This window comes from Dreissena polymorpha, chromosome 9 (assembly GCF_020536995.1).
Source record: "Dreissena polymorpha isolate Duluth1 chromosome 9, UMN_Dpol_1.0, whole genome shotgun sequence".
Taxonomy (NCBI): Eukaryota; Metazoa; Mollusca; class Bivalvia; order Myida; family Dreissenidae; genus Dreissena; species Dreissena polymorpha.
This window is the reverse complement of record NC_068363.1, coordinates 92119178-92142135: the sequence shown is the minus strand read 5'-3', so window position 1 is coordinate 92142135 and position 22958 is coordinate 92119178. Positions and strand designations below refer to the sequence as shown.

Genomic DNA, 22958 nt, shown 5'->3' with positions numbered 1-22958 from the left:
CTATTCAGTATATATATTAGCCAGTTTAAACATAACACTTAAGTGTTTTATAATGACAATACATTTAAAATATTGTAGAAATTTACTGCTACACAATTATCGTATTTAACGGGTACCTGCAAATATAAACTCCGATGTAATAACGTGAGTTTTTGCAGTGTTCCAAACATCATCGTGAAAACAAGCAATCGCGTTTGATCATAATATGGATATAAAATACTTGGGTAAAATAAATTGCCTACTGAATGTAATAAGTCATGTAACTGACATTTTTATACATTGTTACTTTTTCCCATTTTTGTGTTTATTAAGGTGACATACATCAACTGTTAAAATATTAAGTCAACCTTTTTGGTAAAAATAATGTTTTTATCAAATTTTTGAAATTGACATAACAAACACATGTCCTTTTCTGAATGTAAAAAGTAGTGAAACTGACATTTTGTTAAATTTTCAGGAGAAGCAAAAAAATGTTTTATTAAAATAATAAACCTTTTTTCATATTCACATTTTCTGATTAGTATTATAATAACACTTGAAAAACGAAACAAAACTCCAAATTGATATGTCTTTTTTAAAACAAAAACAAATTAAGAAAGGAGCAGTTACCATAATTTCAACACTGAAATATTTTGAGCCCAAAAAATAACGTAAGTGCTCTTACTGTATTTTGGAATATGTCTGAAAATATGCATTCCTGAACAATTCACAAAATGTCAGTTACCCTAGTTATTACATTCAGTAGACGAAATGTATAGATTTATGGTATAATAAAATGCAAGATTTGTATCGCTAATTATCACTACAAAAGAGTTTTCAATATACATGTGCATTCAAAGACAGTTCAATTCGCAAAAAATGCAGGTGTTTTTCCATTTGAATGCTAAAATTTATTAATATTTTCATTGAATGTAAACAAAACAATTCATTCAATGTAAAAGAAAATTACAACTACATTTGAAGATTGTAATGTATTGCGCTATTTTAGGGCTTTGTTTTATATCTGATTCAATGCACCTCTTACACTCAATTTCGATCGCTAATGAAAAATAACACTATCGCATCCACACCACTTATAATTATAATCAAATTATTATAGGTTTTATTATTTTTGAAATATCTGTTAAGTACTTTCTGTGTTATTAGCGATTTCCGCCATCAAAACCGCAATCAATTTTCTGGGAGCCGCCATCTTGAAACGTTCCCGCCGAACTTTCAATAAGACCGAATCGGAAACGAAAGATCATTGGCGAATGTTCACTGTAACTGAACGCACTACTGATCTCCATGACCCACTGCTCATACCTGATCTCCATGACCCACTGCTCATACCTGATCTCCATGACCCACTGCTCATACCTGATCTCCATGACCCACTGCTCATACCTGATCTCCATGACCCACTGCTCATACCTGATCTCCATATCCCACTGCTCATACCTGATCTCCATGACCCACTGCTCATACCTGATCACCATGACCCACTGCTCATACCTGATCTCCATGACCCACTGCTCATACCTGATCACCATGACCCACTGCTCATACCTGATCTCAATATCCCACTGCTCATACCTGATCTCCATGACCCACTGCTCATACCTGATTTCCAAACTGAATGACCCACTGCTCATACCTGATCTCCATGACCCACTGCTCATACCTGATCTCCATATCCCACTGCTCATACCTGATCTCCATGACCCACTGTTCATACCTGATCTCCAAACTGAATGACCCACTGCTCATACCTGATCTCCATGACCCACTGCTCATACCTGATCACCATGACCCACTGCTCATACCTGATCTCCAAACTGAATGACCCACTGCTCATACCTGATCTCCAAACTGAATGACCCACTGCTCATACCTGATCCCCAAACTGAATGACCCACTGCTCATACCTGATCTCCAAACTGAATGACCCACTGCTCATACCTGATCTCCAAACTGAATGACCCACTGCTCATACCTGATCTCCAAAGAAGAGCTCGCTCTGGTTGGAAGCGTTCAGCCAGGTCTCATAGAGACCCAGATTGGCGTTGGTGGGGCGGATCAGGTAGAACACCTTCTCACCCTGTTAATATAACATAGATGGAATTGTGTGGAATCTGATACAGGTCATGCAAACATGGGTCTTATGCCATATGCGCCCAGCAAAGCACCAGACCAGCCTGCACATTGGTGCAGTCTATTCAGGAGCAACGCTGTCACTGATAGTCAGTTTTTCAGTCTTATCCCGAGGGCGACAGGGAAGCTCCTAACTAGACTGTGCAAATAGTTGGTCTGCAGCTATGCTGGGCTTATATGGCATAAAACCAATTATTACATTATAAAATTAACATCTATTTCCAGCATACATATTTTGCAATTTACATTAGGGATGCAAGAGGTTACAAAAATCATTAACCTGTTAACCTTTATCCATAACCGGTTAATAACCGGTTAACCGTAACGCCTTATGCGTAGTTAAAATGATTAAAGAGTACGTCAAAAATGTCATACCGCTCGCACCGCTCGGTAGAAACAAAAGTAATTTTCAATCGCTTGCGTTGATAACATGCCAGTTTTGTAATAAAATGTATTATACAATTTATTTTAATAATTTTGTAAATGTATGCTATATATTTGATTTAATTTTCCTGCGTAAATGCAAAGGGGTAACAAATTAAATAACTACACAATGTTCATTTTCTCGTGTTATTAACTGTTTTTGGTTGGGCCGCTTATATTACGTTCGCGCCGTATCGTTCACAAAAATGGTGTGTTCCTTTGTTCATTCTGTTTCAATTTTTGAAACTCAAATTTTCTCAATATAGAAATGTGCTTTGCCCTTTCAATTAATCAGTACATTTATTTAATAGCGAAGTAGCTAAGTATAATGATCTCAAATACTGATAGTTACGTATGTTTGTTAACGTACCATAGCGCACAAATTTTAATCAATTACACAAATACTAATTTTTCAGGCTTTATTTTGTTTAAATATTTTTTATTGATGTTTAATTATTTAATTAGTTAACAATTTGCTTTGCTAAATAACACTTGCATTGAAAGGTAATGGTGGAATCGTTGGACGTAAATTATAATAATAATCATAATTTCTGATAAACAAAAACGACGTTAACTCGACAAAAAATTAACTATGTATGCAATTCTTGATAAAATTATTACTTATTAACACGAAATTTTTGCAAGCAATCAGTGTTGGATATTGGTTAACAAAACACCGTCCAATGTTTCAACTGTTATCGCGAGTTCAATGAACTTGCCAATTACGTCTTTGCTACTTGCTCCGACTCCCCGCAATTCGCTAGTTAAATTTTCGCGATCAGTTATCAAAACGTACCCCCTATTTGTTAGCACAAAGATATTGATTTATTGTTTTTATTACTTAACTTTGATTGTTGACACGTTATTTATTACCGTCAATGGTGCGGCATGTTGTTTTAACTAGTAGCCAGCGCAAGTTGGCAGTATGTCTCACGCAAAAGTAAAATCGTACGATTTATTCCATGAAAAAAACATAATCAAATATTTTTTCCAGGTTACCTTTTCCCGAAAATATAACAGGTTAACTGGTCGTTTCGGTAGGTTAACCAGTTAACCTCTTGCATCCCTAATTTACATGCATATCAGATATTTAAGATTGAAAAGCAATTTAAGTACAGTCAAAACTGATCTAACGGCCACCTGAGAATAACGGTCACCTGCAGACAATCGCAGTCTGGAATTCCCCCCCTCCCAACGAAAATCACTCTAAATTACACTTGAAAATAAAGGGCACCTGTCCATAACGGCCAACTGCCACTATATTCCACTCCAAAATTCATGTTTGAACTGAAAAAATGGTCACGCGTCAGTCATCTCGAGTCGCCAAAAAAAAAAACACGGCACATCATTTGTCCGTCTATTTTGCAGGTTACGCGTGTGATAGCGGTAATTGCCTTTAAAATGATAAAAGCGGCCAGCTGCGAATAAACAAATGATAGGGTGTTAAAAAGGTTTGTTTTCCGAATATAATAATGGGGATACCTTTAAAATAAATTTCTCAGAGTTTGTCTCACCATTATTATTAAATTCGTATTTTAATTGCATGAAACAGTTGAAATTAACAATAACAATGTGTATTAGTGGCAATTATCGCCTGCAGGCATAACACATGAGCGTGTGACAAAGTGAATTGATCTTAATCGCTGATAAGTGTTGAAAACAACATTAAGCCAGCGAGTGTTTTTATAAAAGGCGATACAAGGATTAGTGATTGTCTATAAATGCAAAACATGCACCGAATTGCAACATTTATAGCAAACTTTAGGCATTTATGAAACAGGATTTGTTCATGTTTGTATTTTGTATGAGGTTGTTTGAATGAAAATGTTGTTTGTGTGATGTTTGCGTAGCAATAAATTTTAACAACATTTTGGTGTCTTTTTCTTTGGATAAGAACAGTACAGTTACACTGTACTTTCAGTTTATGCCAGCGAATCCGCTTTTTATGCTTATTTGGATGTGATGTCAATGGCACATGACAAGCTTAATTTACTGAATGAACGAGATGCATGAGTTAACAATAATACTATCGTTGATAAAGTCATTGATTAAGTTTAACAATATGAAATTAAATCAATTTATAAGATATTATTCAATGTATGCTAATTATGTTATTATGCTGAGTTAACGGAAATGAGCCTTTTTTTACACTGTATGCAAACGCCTGAGTGGGGTAACGTCTTAGCAATACTACCAACTGACCAACCATCCTAAAATTGTGATCCAATAAATTATTCACAATGCCCTATAACCTACCCTCAACACATGATACCAGACGGAGGTGCCACCAAAGTCAACATGGAAATCTGTGAAGCTGTCCTTGACCCCCATGAGGCAGTACTTCTGCACCTCAGGCTTGCGGTACGTGCAGTCCTCGGGCAGCTGGTCGGGCCACACCCCGTTACAGGCCCAGCTCACGTCCCGTACACACAGCGGCACCTCCACGCGGTCTGACAGTCTGGGAACAAGGAAAAGCATTGAGTCTCCTTCTGGGAAACTCCACTTTAATTGATTTTTTAAATTTTAAAAGTGTCTTGTTCTGAGAAAGATAGGCTTAATTCATGTGCGTTAAGTGTTGCCTAGATTAGCCTGTGCAGTCCGCACAGGTTAATCAGGGACGACACTTTCCGCCTAAACTTGATTTTCGGTAAGGAGGGACTTCCTTGAAACTAAAAATACCATTAAAGCGGAAAGTGTCGTCCCTGATTAGCCTGTGAGGACTGCATAGTCTTATCTGGGACGACACTTTACGCACATGAATTAAGCCCAGTTTTCTCAGAACAACACACAAATGATGTCTCTTTTCAGCAAAATCAAGTTTTAGCAGAAATTGTCATCCCTGATAAGCTTATCAGGGACAACACTTTACACACAGCATTAAACTCTGTTTCCCAGGCTCATTTTGGTGCTGAAAACTGCTTTTTGATGCAAGCAAATTGCAATTTACACAATTTCGATTTCAAGACACTGTTTTCATGTTGCTAACCTTTACTTAAAAAACAAACAACATTTTTACTGAGCAATCAGAATTTGAATCATGAAAAGATATTTTGACCCTTTGAAAATTCAAGCTATTTGGGTATTGGACTCTTGTTTTTTTTAGCGTCTCTTGAAATATTATGCTGTTAAAGTACAGTGGTCCTGTCTCTAGATAGAAGAGCCTTGAAAATATCAACATTAGTTATTATTTCGAAAAAACTTGATGAAAGCTATTGTAAATAGGGTAGAAACAACCCATTAAAGAATAATCAGGTATTGCAGATTTGGTCATATTGATTTGATTTACTATATATATAACATTGAAAGTCAAGACATTAACTTTCCAATATTGAACCGTAATTTTGTACATGTGAACTATTTGCCATCTGTAGCCATTGAGACTGTAAACAGAAACCAATGTAAAGCACTGGTCCAAGGCACGGTATAAATGAATATTTTAAATAAACCGTACAAACGACATGGCTGGATAAAGATCCCTGTAAATTAATTTTGAAAATTCTAAATGACAACCCAAAACGACGATCCTCACTTGGTCTTTGAGAACTCCAGACTGATGACATTGAAGATCTTGTCCCTGTTGGGGCTGTTGTAATACTCTGTCCACTCTCGCATCAACATCTTGTGGTCCTCTTGCCGCGCTACATCTATCACGTCAATCTCCCTCATGGAGCCTGTAGTGAATTGAGTCTTGTTAGAGAAAAGTGGCTTGATGCATGTGCGTAAATTGTTGTCCCAGTTTAGACAGTGCAGTCTGCACAGGCTGATCTGGGACGAAACTTTCTGCCTAGACTGGATATTTGTTTACAAGAGATTTCCGTTAAACCAAACAATCCATTAAAGCAAAAAAAGTCAGCTCATGTGAAATGCACAGGCTAATTTGGGATGACATTATGTACATGCATTAAGAATGGTTTTGAGCCCAGAACCAGGCTGAAATTAGTCTGAGAGGGTAAGCAGTGAACTGATAAATGGTCTAGAACAGAAATACTGTTATCTTGTCTTAATTATAAACTATCTAAATATTTATGACGCATTTGATAAAATATGAAATAGAACATCAACAGTTTGGACGATACACATGTTTATTCCATAGCAGAGAAATTATTATCATTGTATCATAGTTGTGTCAGCAAGTGAAATTATGAACTGCAGTCTATACAAGTTACAACTGCCATAATTTGCCTGTTTAATGGGAAGGATTTCACTTCATACCATTCTCTGACGTGAAATATTAAATATGATATCGATTCCCAACAAATTTCTCAGATTTACTCCTGTTTTGCATAATTTATAACATTTGCTAAATAAATAAAAATCAGGTGTACATATAATTCATATGTAAGACAGTTAAACATAGACTAACCTACATGGTCCTCAACATCCCTAACAGTGAAGTTGGGGGGAGGAACTGTCAGGTCAAGGCCATCCTTGCTGTCAATAAGAATGGGCACTTCAAAGCCATTCTTCTGAAAGAATTCCTTGCAGAGTTGATGTCCTCGCAATCGTGTGATAGGAATTTCATCTGCCCTGATAAATTTTGAAAAAAAAACAAACACTTTTTACAGGCATATAAATATCTAATAATACACATATATAATACACATGTTTTAATAAATGCCATGAATGTATTCATTACACCAAAAGAAGACAATTTTATTGAAGTTTTATCTGATTAGAATAACAAGATATTTAGCAATGTGACTACTGTCACTCATACATATTATTAACCAGGTTTTCCGAAGGAAAAAACTGGTTATTAGATTTGCGAATGCGGGCGGGCTGGCTGGCTGGCTGGCGGGCTGGCTGGTGGGCTGGCGGGCCGGCGGAACAAGCTTGTCCGGGCCATAACTATGTTGTTCATTGTCAGATTTTAAAATCATTTGGCACATTTGTTCACCATCATTTGACGGTGTGTCGCGCGAAATAATTACGTCGATATCTCCAAGGTCAATGTCACACTTTGAGTTCAAAGGTCAAAAATGGCCATAAATGAGCTTGTCCTGGCCATAACTATGTCATTCATTGTGAGATTTTAAAATCATTTGGCACATTTGTTCACCATCATGGGACGGTGTGTCGCACGAAAAAATCACGTCAATATCTCCAATGTCAAGGTCGCCACAACTAAAAATATTTATTTTTTTTAAACAAACTTACAAAGGGGGTTAATTTTGTTTGTTCATTTCAAAAGTTCAGTTTGAGTTTTCTCCCTTAATCAGATTTTTTTTTCACAATGAAAACCTGGTTTTGTGACAATTTTGTCCCTTGTTTAACATATTTTCAGACTGTACAAATTTGATGTTTGTGCTACAGTGTAAGTACATGATCTACTTACGAAGGAAATGCTCTTCCTTTCAACTCTTTTATGAATATCACTGTGCCTGTCTGAACTGCCTGAAAATAGTGCAAATGTACAAAAACATAGGAAATGATGCCAAGCAAAAAAAAAATCAACTTTACACTATACTTAAAAATTTGCTTCTTTTCTAAAATGTAAGATATATTATGGCCGCTACAGTTACATTTCTTGTTTCTGGTAGTAACCATAGCATTTATAATAATTGTCATACAAAATTTTTTTATACAATGGCAATTTATTTAGAGATAACAATATTTTTAAAACGTATTGGATAATGCTCGTTTTTCCTCAACAAATGAAAAGTCTTATTGTCCAGAAACACCTTGGTATAAATGTTATATATGTTATCATTTAGTTGCATTGCACGATGAGAAATTTGTATAAGGTGAGTTTGTTTGTACTTTAAGAGAGGAGTAAACCAAATTAAGAACAGATAAACTATTCACAAAACTTTAGAAACAAGCATCTACGTCATCCATGCTACATCTCCAAATTCTGGGGAAAAAGTATTAATGCCATTTTACAGAACAACAGTCTCATTCCAATGAAAAAATATTTTTTGCAATTAAGCCTGTAATTAAAATATTGGATACTAAACATTTTGAGGTGTGACAGAAATTCCAGAAAAACTTATTATGGATCTAATATTTTCAGCAAGGAAGAATGTCACCTTAAAAATTAGGTCTCATAAAAAAAATGAGCAAAAATGCTTTTATTGAACATCCACCTATTCGTTTGATCATCATCTCTACACTGTTTCTGGTAAGTTTACCTTGGTTGACCCGTTGTCGGAGTAATCATGGCGATGCCAGTTTCTTCTTTGTTTCACTGCAAAACACACTTCTTTGTAATGTCTTTAAATACAAAAAAATTACATTTAGCACAATTAATTGAGAACAGTTTCAGATACAACGAAAACAATTGGACTGTCAGACGAAAACTTAAAATGTCAGAATCTTACAAGCAGACCATGGTCTTTCTGTCCAGCTAAATATTTCAGAAAAAATGCAAACATTATGAAGACAATTTTTGTTAAAGAGCCAAAATATTTGGATTGATGATGTCAAGTGCATTCATCCCTTTGGGAGTAATAGGTTTCTCACTATTTTAAGCATTCTTTTTTGCTCTAATAAAGCAATCAGCATTAGCATGTATCTGTCATGAATGTCCTATTAACCCTTTGCATGCTGGGAAATTTATCGTCTGCTAAATGTCGTCTGCTGAATTTCTACAATTAGCATTTCTTCGATTTTTTTTCAAAAAATACTATCAGAATAGCAAACAGTTTGGATCCAGATGAGACGCCACGTTCTGTGGCGTCTCATCTGGATCCAAACTGTTTGCAAAGGCCTTCAAAATTCGGTTCCAGCACTGTAAGGGTTAACAGATTGTTTCCGAAAAAAGAATGTTGCTATTCTCAGATTAGGTTTTGCAAAAGAATATTCTCAGTGACTGGCGAAAATGAACATACAAGAGGGCAATAGTGCAAATCCATTCATTGCTAACACAGGTTCATTATCAGTTACTTTCTTCATACTTTCAGGAAATTGATTGAAAACAAACTTAGTTAACAAAACATGAATGAGCCAGACATTTAATTAGAATCTCATCTCACTCTCAGTGTTTGCTGGTAAAGTTTGAAAATACCACTTAGACACGTATTTTCACGCATTTGTAGTCCCTTAGAAAGTTGTATTTAATTTAAGAATTTTCTTACTAGATTACTAGAGTAGAGTTACTCGCAGGCTGTTCTGTTTTTATGCTGGTTGCACATAGACATTTTCACTTTGCTTCTAAGTGAGAAAGGGTTAATTCTTCCATGTCAGTTATTTAAAGGACCTAGGCAATTTACATTCAACCTTAATCACAAACAATATGCTCAAGCATATTAAACTCTTGCCCCTAACCTTTTGATCAATGATAAGTTTCATTTTTTTTCAATTAACACAATTTGCAAACCTGAACTTTGCTAACAATGGATACATTTTAATTGATAATGTTCATGTTACACACACAAATGACCCATAGTTTACCCCTTTACCTTTTAGATACATATTTTGATGCATTTGTAGTCTCATAGAAATTTAAATTCAAGTATATACCTTTCTTACTTATTTACTATATTCCAGTTTTAAAGGCTTTATTTCAACCCTTAGATACTGATGAGCAGCAAACAGCATAAAACCTAAACAGGCTGCGAGTAACTTGCAGGCTGTTCTGGTTTTATTCTGGTTGCAAAAGACATTTTAACTTCGCTTCTTATAGGGAAAGGATTAATACATATCATCTATTAAAGTTATCTACCAAAGGCTTTTTTCAGCCTTTACCACAAATATATTGTGTAAACTTTATTCAAACATATACATATACCCATGTAACAAAACCATTAAATTAGTCTATGCACGGGAAATCATTCATAATTATTTTAATGCTTACCACTCAGGTTCAATATTAAATATAACTAGTTATTCACCAATTTTTACGGAAAAAGTGCATATCCGCTGAGATTATAGATTTTTTTTTTTAATAATAAACATTTCTTAAAAATGATCAAATAATTAAATCTTAAATATTTCAAGACTCCAACTTACATTTCAAAGGTCCATGCGATATCTGACAATTGGGACAGTGATAAATTTCTATGTCTGGCGCTTGATGTTCCAAGATGCCTACACAACTGAAAAAAAGGAATCAAGAAATTAATTTAAATTCACTATATAAATGTTTATCGCTTTGCAACCTATTGAGAATAGTTGTCAACAGATAAACAAGGACAAACATGTCTGCCTTTTAATGCTGGTTGCAGGGCTTTTCATCCTTTTATAACAAAGGCCCAAATTATGCAACTACCCAATTGAAAATTAGGTCATTTTTTCCCAAAATTGATAGAGGAATTTCCCAAATTGTAATTTTTTTTTTATTTTGACATATTGTGCATCTCCCAAATTGAAAGCAATGAGCTCTACTATGATTAAGAATGCACCACAATGTGTCTTTAAATGCACAATGAAAAAGACCCTGTTTCAAATACTTTTAAAAAACACGGTCTTCCCAAAATGAGCAGTTATCACGCATGTGAAATTCCCAATTTGAAAGGCTAGGGCCTCTTCCCAATTTCCTGATGAAAAGCCCTGGGATGTGATCATGTAAATGCATTTAAGCAATATGTTTATCAGACATGAATGTCATTATGCAACCACAAAGACCCTTTAATAAGCCTTTCCGAGTGCCCTGTATTACAACACTTTATTTATACCAGTTATTAACAAGAGCACCGCCTTGCGGGTGCAGACCACTCATCTATTTTCTTTTTAAAGGTGAAGGGACTTTCATTTTCAATCACAAAGGAGGGAGGGGTGGAGTGAAGAGGGGTGTAAAGTGTGGGGGCGTGGACATTTATTACATTATCTTCCAAAAATGCAAAAAAAAAATGCAAAAAAAAAAAATTCGAGGGGGGGGGGGGGGGGTGGTGGGTGGTGGGGGGGATTCTTGGGTGCGATGGTTGGACGGTATTTCAAACATTAAATAATAAAAATAAATATTTGTGTTTTTTAACCGTTTCAAAAAAAAAAATTGGGGGGGTGGGGTGGGGGGTATAGTGTGAGGGTGTGGTGGTCATTTGTGAGATGATCTTATACAGAAAAAAAAAATATAGGGGGGGGATTTGGGGGGGGGGAGGAGGGGGGTATTCTTGGGTGCGATGGTTGGACGGTATTTCAAAAAATTGGGGGTGGGGGTGGGGGGGGGGTGTATAGTATAGTGTGAGGGTGTGGTGGTCATTTGTGAGATGATCTTAAAAAAAAAAAAATTAGGGGGGGGGGGAATTCGGGGGGGGGGGGTATTCTTGGGTGATTGAGATGATTTAAAAAAAAAAAAATTAGGGGGGGGGGGGGATTCGGGGGGAGTATAGAAAAAAATAAGGGGGGGGTGGGGTGGGGGTATAGTATAGTGTGGTGTGAGGGTGTGGTGGTTATTTGTGAGATGATCTTAAAAAAAAAGGGGGGGATTCGGGGGGGGGGGGGGCACAGGGGATGATGGTTTGGGTGGAGTCTATTGTGGTATGTCAGAGGTAAGAGTAGTTTTGTCAAAGTATCAATCAAATCTAATCATAAATAAAGAAGTAATGGCATTTTTAGCAAAATTTAATAATTTGACCTTGAGAGTCAAGGTCATTCAAAGGTCAAGGTAAATTTCAACTTGCCAGGTACAGTTACCTCATGAAAGCATGAAAGTATTTGAAGTTTGAAAGCAATAGCCTTGATACTTTAGAAGTTAAGTGGATTGAAACACAAAATTTAACCATATATTCAAAGTTACTAAGTCAAAAAAGGGCCATAATTCCGTAAAAATGACAACCGGAGTTATGCAACTTGTCCTTTTACTGTACCCTTATGATAGTTTGCGAGCGTTCCAAGTATGAAAGAAATATCTATGATAGTTTAGGGGTTAAGTGGACCAAAACACAAAACTTAACAAAATTTTCAATTTTCTACGTATAAAGGGCCCATAATTCCGTTCAAATGCCAGTCAGAGTTACATAACTTTGCCTGCACAGTCCCCTTATGATAGCTAATAAGTGTTGCAAGTATGAAAGCAATAGCTTTGATACTGTAGGAATAAAGTGGACCTAAACACAAAACTTAAAAAAAAATTCAATTTTCTAAGTATAAAAAGGGCACATAATTCTGTCAAAATGCCAGTCAGAGCTACATAACTTTGCCTGCACAGTCCCCTTATGATAGTCAGTAAGTGTTGCAAGTATGAAAGCAATAGCTTTGATACTTAAGGAATAAAATGGACCTAAACACAAAACTTAACCAAAATTTTCAATTTTCTAAGTATAAAAAGGGCACATAATTCTGTCAAAATGCATGCCAGAGTTATCTAACTTTGCCTGCCCAGTCCCCTCATGATAGTAAGTAAGTGTACCAAGTTTGAATGCAATAGCATTGATACTTTCTGAGAAAAGTGGACCTAAACGCAAAACTTAACCGGACGCCGACACAGACGCCAAGGTGATGACAATAGCTCATATTTTTTTCAAAAAAATAGATGAGCTAAAAACACTGTTGATTTATAAATGTTAAATACAATGGTGATAAAAACTCGACAGCAAAACAGGCATGCCTTTGTATCCGGTAATAAATCCCTAATACAGTGTCTAATAAACTTGGTAAATTGTCATATGTTGGCCAATCAGTCAGACGACAGACACACAACCTGTTTTTATGCAAGCTATTTATTTGTGATTTTTATAAATTACTTGTCAGACATAGTGCCTTAAAGCAAACACCCTGTAAGGCTGTATCCTTCAGTTACCGCATATCAAGCGATTAAGGAAACTAAATTTCTGAATAATGCAAACAATTGAACAATACATGATTGACATTCAAAGATTTAATTAATTTAAGATAAATCCATGTCAATGTTGTTTATTAACAGCATGTTTAACCACTCACAGCTGATTTTCATACACATCTGCAATAACATTCACTACGCGGGCTGTTACCTTGTATTGTGACATCACATCGAAAAGGTAGTTCTCGATTGCAATACACATTAGGCCAACAAAACTTCAAAATATGATTCACTTAACATATTGACTAATGTATTCAAATGTAAACATAAGTTAAACTTTTCTATAACTTATAATAAACTTATATTACAATTTAACAAGTTTCTGTTTCATGGGTTCTTCTTTTAAGCAACATTGGCATATAAAAGTGCTCAAGAGTTGCATAAATACAAGTATTCGGCAATCGCCATCTGTTCAAATACATTTCTGCATATATTTTACATTAAAAGAATTGATAAAATTAGTGTTCAATCAGAACACTTGTATATCACCTGCCCTTATGTAAGTGTACAGCTCTTATGCTAGAATGATTTCATGCAACATTTACAACAAATCGGATAATCCGGAGCAAGTGGAGGTAATTTTTTAAAATAAATCAATTAAGCAGTTTTGCGCTTTACATTGCACTATGTGGAAAAATAATGAACAAGACCAATTAAATGTATGGCATATGAATAAAGTTGGATTATTTTAGTTCACATAAGATTTTAAAATGCAATGCTTGTTTTTTCCTCATTTTGGTTGTGTTTGAGTTTATTTATTTTAACATAGTTATGTTACTTAATCAAAACACTTGGAATGCATGCATGTGATGTCATCACTAGATATTATCCATACCATGAGACGTTTGATATGACTAAGGGAATCATAGGATTGTTTTTGGCAGATTGGGTCATATGTTCTGCCTGGTATTAGCATGGCCCTCACTTCATTTTATTTAAATATGGATTGCTATTAAGAACTTAAGATAATATAAGATTTATTTTGAGTCTGCAAGAGTGAATAAAAACAATTAACATAAGCTTATGCAGCTTGTACAACCGACTATAAAACATGAAGAATAAGGATAACAATTGCACAAAAGCTGAAAGACTGAAATCAATTTGTAAATTAAAAGGCAAAAATACATACAATATAAAGCATGATATTATAACATCAGATATGGATACTTAAAAAAGGTTTAGATTAATCTGCTTAAAAGTCAGATAATTATTTAATAAAAAGAATAAAATATCCAATAGATATGTTGTAAAATAGGTAGAAGGTTTAAGCAATTGTTTCAAGTATAAAGCATTTATAATACGGCGTTGTTACTTGTCATATAGCATTTAGTTAGCATATATCCATGAAAACATGTAAGGCATGCAGGTTTTTTTTACCTTATATAACAGACGCCGAATATCGGCGTCTTCCTCAAGCAATCAAGGCTATTTTTTTCCCCTTTCCGGACAGAAAAAGTCCCCAAGCAGAAGCTTTCCCCTCCATTAAACAGTTCAAAACGCTTGAATTTTACAACAAATTCGCTCGAAATCGTACAAAACACCGTTTGGTACCCGTCCAATTATGGTCCCCAACCCGTACACGCCGTTATGTACTGTATAAATGTTACGACAATGATTACCTCCCTTGGCTGATTTACGTTAACTGTCAACTCGCTTTACGTTAAATGTCACCAAAAAAGGCAAAATGTCGCATAACTGGCGAAAAAAAAACAAAAAATTGCGAATAACGCGGTTATTTCAGCTTTCTTCACAAAAGTAAGTCCACTGCAGCAGTCCACGGAGTGTATATTGATAGGAGATGAATCAAGTATTTGACCCTTACTGTAGTAAATTCAATCTTATGCAAAAACTATTCATCCGATTTTATTGGTTTATACGTTATCTTGTTGCTTATTAATTCCTCTTTCAAAAAAATATAACTAACTTTTAGTATATTCCCGTTGTTATTAATGGATTTATAGCGAGTTAAACACAAGAAATACACATTTTATGTTTTACCACCGCGCGTTTTACCGTGTTGTGGCTATCTATCGTTAACAATTAGCGTACAGCGAAGCGCCGAGGTTATACATTTTGTTGTACCCACTCACGTATTTTGTTTTATTATAGTTTCATTTCTAGGCCGATTTTGACAAATTATATATCATTAGAAAGCTTACGTTACGTAGTAAACAGATATATAAATATATATTAAGTTTTTCTTCTGATTTCGACAGCCCGGCGAGTTATAACTTTAACTTTTGCAAATATCATACCGTTTTGGAGTTTTAGAATCTAGATTTATGGTTGACATGTTCGTACTTAATACCAATTTGTAGCGTTTATATTTGGAGTTCAGTTTTAAAAATTACATCTTGCTTAGGAGAATAGAATTCTGTATACGATAGAAAAAAATGTTTAAAAATGAAAGTAATTAAGGAATGAAGGCGGAAGAAAGTAGCGCGCGTTCCTAACACACTGAACTGATGCTACGGTCTTGGCGATTATGTTTTTGTTTAGAAACCGGCCATTGAATTTCCTTTGCCTAATTATTATATTTTTTCTGGAATATATTGTAGTATTGTGTTCACGAAACCTATCAATAAAGCTTATTATAAATGAATCTTAATAAATGAACGATTTCAGCTCTTGTTTATAACACAGAAAGGGTGTTAAATTTATGATGCGTATATAGCGGACCCTCTCGATATTATTCGGCTTGGCATGCATACTTGAAATAAAATGGGTGTCAAAAACATTCATCGTTTGCTGTTTATTATCAACGAGGTAATTATATGAAATGTTATTTACCTTAAATTATCAATTTATTAAAGATTCTTGAAAATCACGGTAGGTGTTACGCGGGTCATTTCGTTTTTTGACATCAGGGCATCATGTCCAACTATTCAAAATCAGATTTTTTTTCACTGGGACGATGACGGCTTAGATTTAGACAGGCAGACAGATAGTTTATTCAGACTTATACAACAGTACATCGTCTTCAACTCAAATATATAAAATATTTTTATAAAATTGTTAGGTGATTACACATATAGCAGTGATGATTCTGAGAATGTTGCCATGTTTCTTATCCGAGTAATCCAGAGTCCGTGGTTTGAGCATTTTTATCGCGGTGTTCAATAAAAGATATCTCAATAATCGTGTTTATTGATAGATATGTGGTTTTATTGCCCCTGTGTTCAGCACAAACCAATTATCTCGTTATGATCAGATACTGTGTCGACCAATACAAAATAACACTATGGTGTCATACGCCACAGCAGGGACTAGTGCTGCAACAATATACCGGTATATCTTTATATATCGCAATACGCATTCCGCATATTGTATTGCGATACGATGTTCATCATACCGGTACGAAAATTTTACACAAATTCATTCACATTTCGTCCAGAAAAGCCATCCGAAATAACGATATCAAGGTAAACAAAGCAAAGCGGTGAAAATAAATTTTGACGTAAAAATAGCATTCTAAAAAGTGTTTTATACAGAGTAACGTTGTTAATTGGGAGCATTCGTTCGATGCTTTTTAACAGATTATCGTTAAATTAATTGAGCACAACTGTAAATGTTTCGTTCGATTCTGAATTTTTAATTTGTAATCAGAATTTCGGAAAAACGCTTTCAAATTTTAATGCTTACGCGACTATAAAAAAAATAGCGTCAAATAAAAAGTGCTCATTAAAAAGCGCGCGAAAATTATGCAGACATGTAGAACGTCGCATGGAAAGTATGGGTGTATTTTGTGTTGAATAAAAACAGGAACATCACGTCAGGCGAATAACGCGTGTTCAGTGAAAACAAAAACGTCCCGGTTGGACGTTATTTCATCACATCTTTAAAAAGTAACAAATGCCATAATGTTTTTGATACTTCAGAAAATTTGCGAATGTTTGTGTATCTTGTTATTCTTGAGCACATTTATAGTAAATATTTACCAGAATTTGCTTTAAAACTGGAATATACGGGATTATCGGGTAATTGACGAGTTATAATTCTGGTACAAGTTAGCAATATATTGCGATATATTGCAATACTGGTTTTTGAACTGCCAATATATTGCAATACGGTTTTTGGCGTATTGTTGCAGCACTAGCAGGGACTTATACTTGTATATTGGTCCCTAACCACATGTGGCAATGTCTGGTCAGTTTACACTTTTTATGATACCTCCATGTCTTCGCGTGGTATTAGTGGTCATTTCTTGGAGTAATGTAACGCCAATTACTCAATTTTGCGTTTATTATCCCCACGCTTTTTGAAAAAAAGGTGGGGATATTGTGGTTATCTCCGCCGTCCGTCCGTCTGTCTGTCCGTCCTGGCCACTATCTCCTCCTACACTAAAAGCACTAGAACCTTGAAACTTACACAAATGGTAGCTATGAGCATATGTGCGACCCTGCACTATTTGGAATTTTGATCTGACCCCTGGGTCAAAAGTTATAGCGGTTGGGGTGGGGCCGCGTCAGAAATTATCACTCATTTTTTTAGGTTATTTTACCTTTACTTCTTTATTTCTACACCGATTCACTTCAAATTGATACTGGACCTCTCTTATGACAATACGGTCAATCTCAACCATGCATGGCCCCATTCCCAACCCTGGGGCGCCCCGCCCACATAGGCCACACCCACCAAAAATTTCCATTTACTATAATTTTTTCATTTCTACACGGATTCACTTCAAATTGATACTGAACTTTTGTTATGACATTAGGGTCAATCTCAACTATGCATGGCCCCAATCCCAACCCTGGGGCGCCCGCCCACATAGGCCACACCCACCAAAAAATTCCATTTACTATAATTTTTTTCATTTCTACACGGATTCACTTCAAATTGATACTGAACTTCTCTTATGACATTAGGGTCAATCTCAACTATGCATGGCCCCATAACCAACCCTGGGGCCCCGCCCACATAGACCACACCCACCCAAAATTGCCTTTACTATAATTTCTTCATTTCTACACCGATTCACTTCAAATTGATACTGAACTTCTCTTATGACAATACGGTCAATCTCAACTATGCATGGCACAATTACCAACCCTGGGGCGCCCCGCCCACATAGACCACACCCACCCAAAATTGCCTTTTACTATAATTTCTTCATTTCTACACCGATTCACTTCAAATTGATGATGAACTTCTCTTATGACAATACGGTCAATCCTATCTATGCATGGCCCCATTACCAACCCTGGGGCACACCTAGGTCAAACATTCGGGGTGGGGATACGCGTCGGCCTCTGCCGCGCCATTTCTAGTAAGATATGTAGCGTATTGAAAACATTTATAGTCATCTGCCCATACAGATTGCCATAAACTAAATACTGTATAGATGTCAGCCAGCTTAATCATAATAATTATAAGTGCTTAATACCTATACATGTACATTTTAAACATTTAAAAAATCTAATAATTAACATTTAACGTATTTAGCGGGTACCGGTAAAAAACTCCGTTATTTCGTAGTCCTATAAAGAGTGTATGGTAGTGTACGGAACAACATGATTAAAAACAGCATTCTCATTTGACCACAACGGGGTTAAATAATCTTTCCGAAAAATACAAATAATACAGAGTTATAATTTAGAATTTTATATATTTATAACTCTGATAACTGATTAAGATATTTCAATATACATCCATAGACAGTTGACCGTGATTTTCAAGAATCTTTAAATAATTTTAATTAATTGATAATTTATGGTTAATAAACTTTCATATAATTTTACATAATTACCTTTTTGATAATAAACAACAAACGATGAATGTTTTGACACCCATTATATCTGAAGTATGCAAAGCCGAAAAATATCAAGAGGGTCCGCTATATAAGCTGTTTCATCATAAAATTAACACCCTTTTTGTGTTATAATCAAGAGCTGAAATCGTTAATTTATTAAGCTTCATTAATACCTAGCTTTATTGATATGTCTCTAGAACAAAATATTTCAATATATTCCATAAAAAAATATAATAATCATGGCAAAGGAAATTCAATGGCCGGTATTTAAACAAAAGCATAATCGCCAAGACCTTAGCATCAGTTCGGTTCGTTAGGACCGCGCGCTACTTTCTTCCGCCTTCATTCCTTACTTGCTTTCATTTTTAAACCATTTTTTTTCCTATCATATACAGAATTCTATTCTCCTAAGCAAGATGTTATTTTTAAAACTGAACTCCAAATATAAACGCTACAAATTGGTATAAAGTACGAACATGTCAACCGTAAATCTAGATTCTATAACTCCAAAATGGTATGATATTTGCAAAAGTTAAAGTTATAACTCGTCAGGCTGCCGAAATCAGAAGAAAAACTTAATATATATTTATATATCTGTTTACTACGTTACGTAAGCTTTCTAATGATATATAATTTGTCAAAATCGGCCTAGAAATGAAACTATAATTTAACAAAATACGTGAGTGGGTTAATCAAATGTATAACCTCGGCGCTTCGATAAAAGATCGATAGTTACGACACGGTCATGTGACTTAGACACAACAAGATATTTGGCGTAACAGTCCCGTTTCTTATCCATGTTATCTAAAGTCCGTGAGCAGTCTGTTCCTGACGCGGTCTGAAACTGTCACAGCCAGTCCCTGTCAAGGTCAACTCAGTCTGGCATGGCAATAACAATAACATTGCAACAGACCTATGGACGTTGGGACAGGCAACATTGGATGCGCTGATGCGGATATGCAGCTTTCAAGAACTTTCAGGGCCAGACCAACTGACAGAGGAGGACATGGATGCGTTAGTGGAGATGTTTAAAGGACTGAAAAACAGGGAAATGCCTCTGTGAATGAAATTGTGTAATAACATGTAAATTAACCACAAATATTGATGTATGAAGAAAATAACAGTCTTTTTTGTTTTTTTAACCCAATTAACAGTAAAAGTAAGACCCTTAAAAATTTTCCCCTATTAAGGAAAAAACATGCGCGATTTTTCCCCAAAAGTGGAAAATCGCACGAGAAATTTCCCCAACCTAGGGGCTAAAGGCCCCTTCCCCTACAGTGATTTTTTTTGCTTTAATTTGTTACAGCCTGTGCCTTTTGAATTGGGAAAATTAGCGCGATAAACCGTGAAATTGGGAAAAATAGCGCGATAAACCATGAAATTGGGAAAAATTAAGCATCATAAATAGGATTATAAGTAACAGAAGTGATATTGTTTTTAAGTGCATGTTCAGGGAGTTTTCTAGAAAAGGAGTCTGGTCAAATTGGGATTTTTTTTAATCAATAAAAGTGGCAAGTTTGGGAATGATTTATGGACAAAAATGACTAAATTCAAGTTATATATTTTGTAAGATGTTTAAAAAATAAAGTTGAGACCTAGATTTATGAAATCATAATTAAGTTATATGAGACTTCTTTCTAAAAAAAAGAAAAAAAAAATTTTTTTTATTTTTTTTTGGAAGTTGGGCTATTTTTGGGAAATTTTGGTCAGATTTTTGGGAAAAAACGTGTATTTTTGCAATTGGGAAGCAGCCGAAAATCGGCTGTAAATTTGAGCAAAAAAAATCACTGCCCTACAACCCCCCAAAAAAACCTGGGCATGTAACATAAAACAGAAACAAGCACGTTAAGTTTACTGGGCATACAGAGCACACAAAACAACATAAGGCATGCAAGGCATACAGAGCATACAGAGCATACTATTTAAAGCATATGGAGCATACGTAGCATGCAGAGCAGTACTCCAGCTAGGCCTAAATCGAAGGGCGCCGCGCCCTGCCCTCCCACACCTCCGCCCTGCCCCTCCGAACCTCCGCCCTGCCCCCCCCCCCCCCCCCCCCCCAAAAAAAAAAAAAAAAATTTTTTTTTTTTACATAATATGATAATTCATAAATTCATAAATCTCTTATAACATTGTAATTAGTTTAATCCTCATTGTAGACATTTTATTTGAATTGTAATAATAATAATTGGAATAATACAATTATTTATAACATATAAATTAACATGCAATAGGAAGCATTCCAGAAACACCCGCGCGCTCGAACGTGCCCTTTTGACAAAATACTGCGCGTCGAAAGTGCCCTTTTGGCAAAATACTGCGCGTCGAAAGTGCTCTTTTGACAAAAAAGCCCCCCTGCCCTTTTCAAATCCTAGCTGGAACACTGCAGAGTATACAAAACATACAAAGCACAAAGTACAAAGCAAGCAAAGCAAATACAAAGCATACCAAGTTAACAAAATATGCAAGGCATACAAAGCAAACAAAGTATACAAGGCATACAATGGAAAACAAAGCAAACAAATCACGCAGGCATACAAAATATGCAAGGCAAACAAAGTAAACAACTTAACAAGGGATAACAAGCATACATAGCACACAAAGCAAGCAAAGCACACCAGGTATACAAAGTGTATAAAGCATACATTTTTGCTGTGGAAATCCCATTCAGTCTACCTCCAGAACTTTATAAGTGTCATGACATGGAAATCCCATTCAGTCAACATTCAGAACTTTATAAGTGTCATGACGAGAGTGTTTAAACATTTAAAAAGCATATTGATAACAAACATGCGTTATGACTTTTGTTAGACAACTTTTGTTTTCACTATTTTGACAGGTGGTTGACCTATTTTCATGTTGTCAGTGTAATAGCAGAAAATTTAATGTAAAAACTAGTTTACCTCCCGTGAAACCAATCGCTGCATACTTCACATTCAATCATAAATTCATTTTCATTATAAGGCTGCCTACAAATGCAATAAAGCGTATCCCTATCTTCGTCTGACATTTTGAAGGAAATGACGCTCGCGCAGGCGCCTTACTAGTCTATTAGGATTTACAGACGTTTCGCGCCCAAGTCTTTTCGCACCCTAGTTATTTCGCCCCAAGACGTTTCCGCCCTGGTCGTTTCGCACCTGGTCGTTTCGCCCCCATACTAGCGGAACAATAGTTGTTGAGTAGTTTAATTGATGACCATCGCTTATGTCGAATCCCATTTCCCAATTTGCAGCAAAGTCATCGACATCAATATCGGCCTCTGATCTATGTGTCTGTTCTGCAGACGAAGTCAAGCTCGCATCCTGACGTCACAGCGGCTTTGTATTCCTCAAGAGAAATACCTGTGAAACGAAGGAATTATTGTTTAATTACTGCATAGCGTCTCTTAAAATAAATACATCTAAAACAAAGGTCTCGATCTAAGAAAAAAGTAATCGCCATACAAATTACAACTTCTACCTTTACGGAGAATTATTAGAAATAGTGACATCCTTTAAATACTTAGGTATAACAGCCCAAACACTAGCAGAACGCGAAAATAGAGCTGTACATAGACTTTTCACTATTATAAATTAATACGAAAAAATACATAGAAAACTACTGCCATGTAATTTAATGTTACAATTTAAGATATAATTTTATTGATTAAGTACTGATGAATTACTGTCTTTTTGTCAACTACATACAAAACTACTTAGACTATAGCCATGTTATTTAATTAATTACATAAAATATATCGATGGATTATATAATAACTTTTTTATTATAAGTAAATGTATATCGTTTTATTAGTAAATCAAGTACATAGATGAACAAGTTGATTTATCATTTCATTATAAATAAATAATAATAATAACCCTAAAAAAACGACATTTTTTAAAATCCTTTTTACTGTGAAGCGAATACACGACGATCTTTATCTGATAGTTAAAA

General features: G+C 35.4%; 1 protein-coding gene across 5 annotated transcripts in view; it reads right to left on the bottom strand.

Annotated features, from left to right (window-relative positions):
- The window catches only part of LOC127844986 (lysine-specific demethylase 7B-like), a 60870-nt gene extending 38805 nt beyond the window's left edge, over positions 1–22065 (bottom strand). For 2 of the 5 annotated variants that reach the window (XM_052375587.1, XM_052375588.1), the window contains exons 1-8: positions 21929–22065; positions 10507–10592; positions 8688–8743; positions 7892–7950; positions 6920–7083; positions 6086–6227; positions 4813–5014; positions 1976–2080 (exon numbers count right to left, since the gene is read on the bottom strand). In XM_052375587.1, the coding sequence (XP_052231547.1) occupies positions 1976–2080; positions 4813–5014; positions 6086–6227; positions 6920–7083; positions 7892–7950; positions 8688–8743; positions 10507–10592; positions 21929–22035 (921 nt within the window). In that variant the 5' untranslated portion in view covers positions 22036–22065. Of the gene's footprint in view, positions 1–1975; positions 2081–4812; positions 5015–6085; positions 6228–6919; positions 7084–7891; positions 7951–8687; positions 8770–10506; positions 10593–21928 lie in introns of those variants that run through there. The other 3 variants (XM_052375589.1, XM_052375591.1, XM_052375590.1) reach the window with 3 other exon arrangements.
- Positions 22066–22958: the final 893 nt, after the last annotated feature.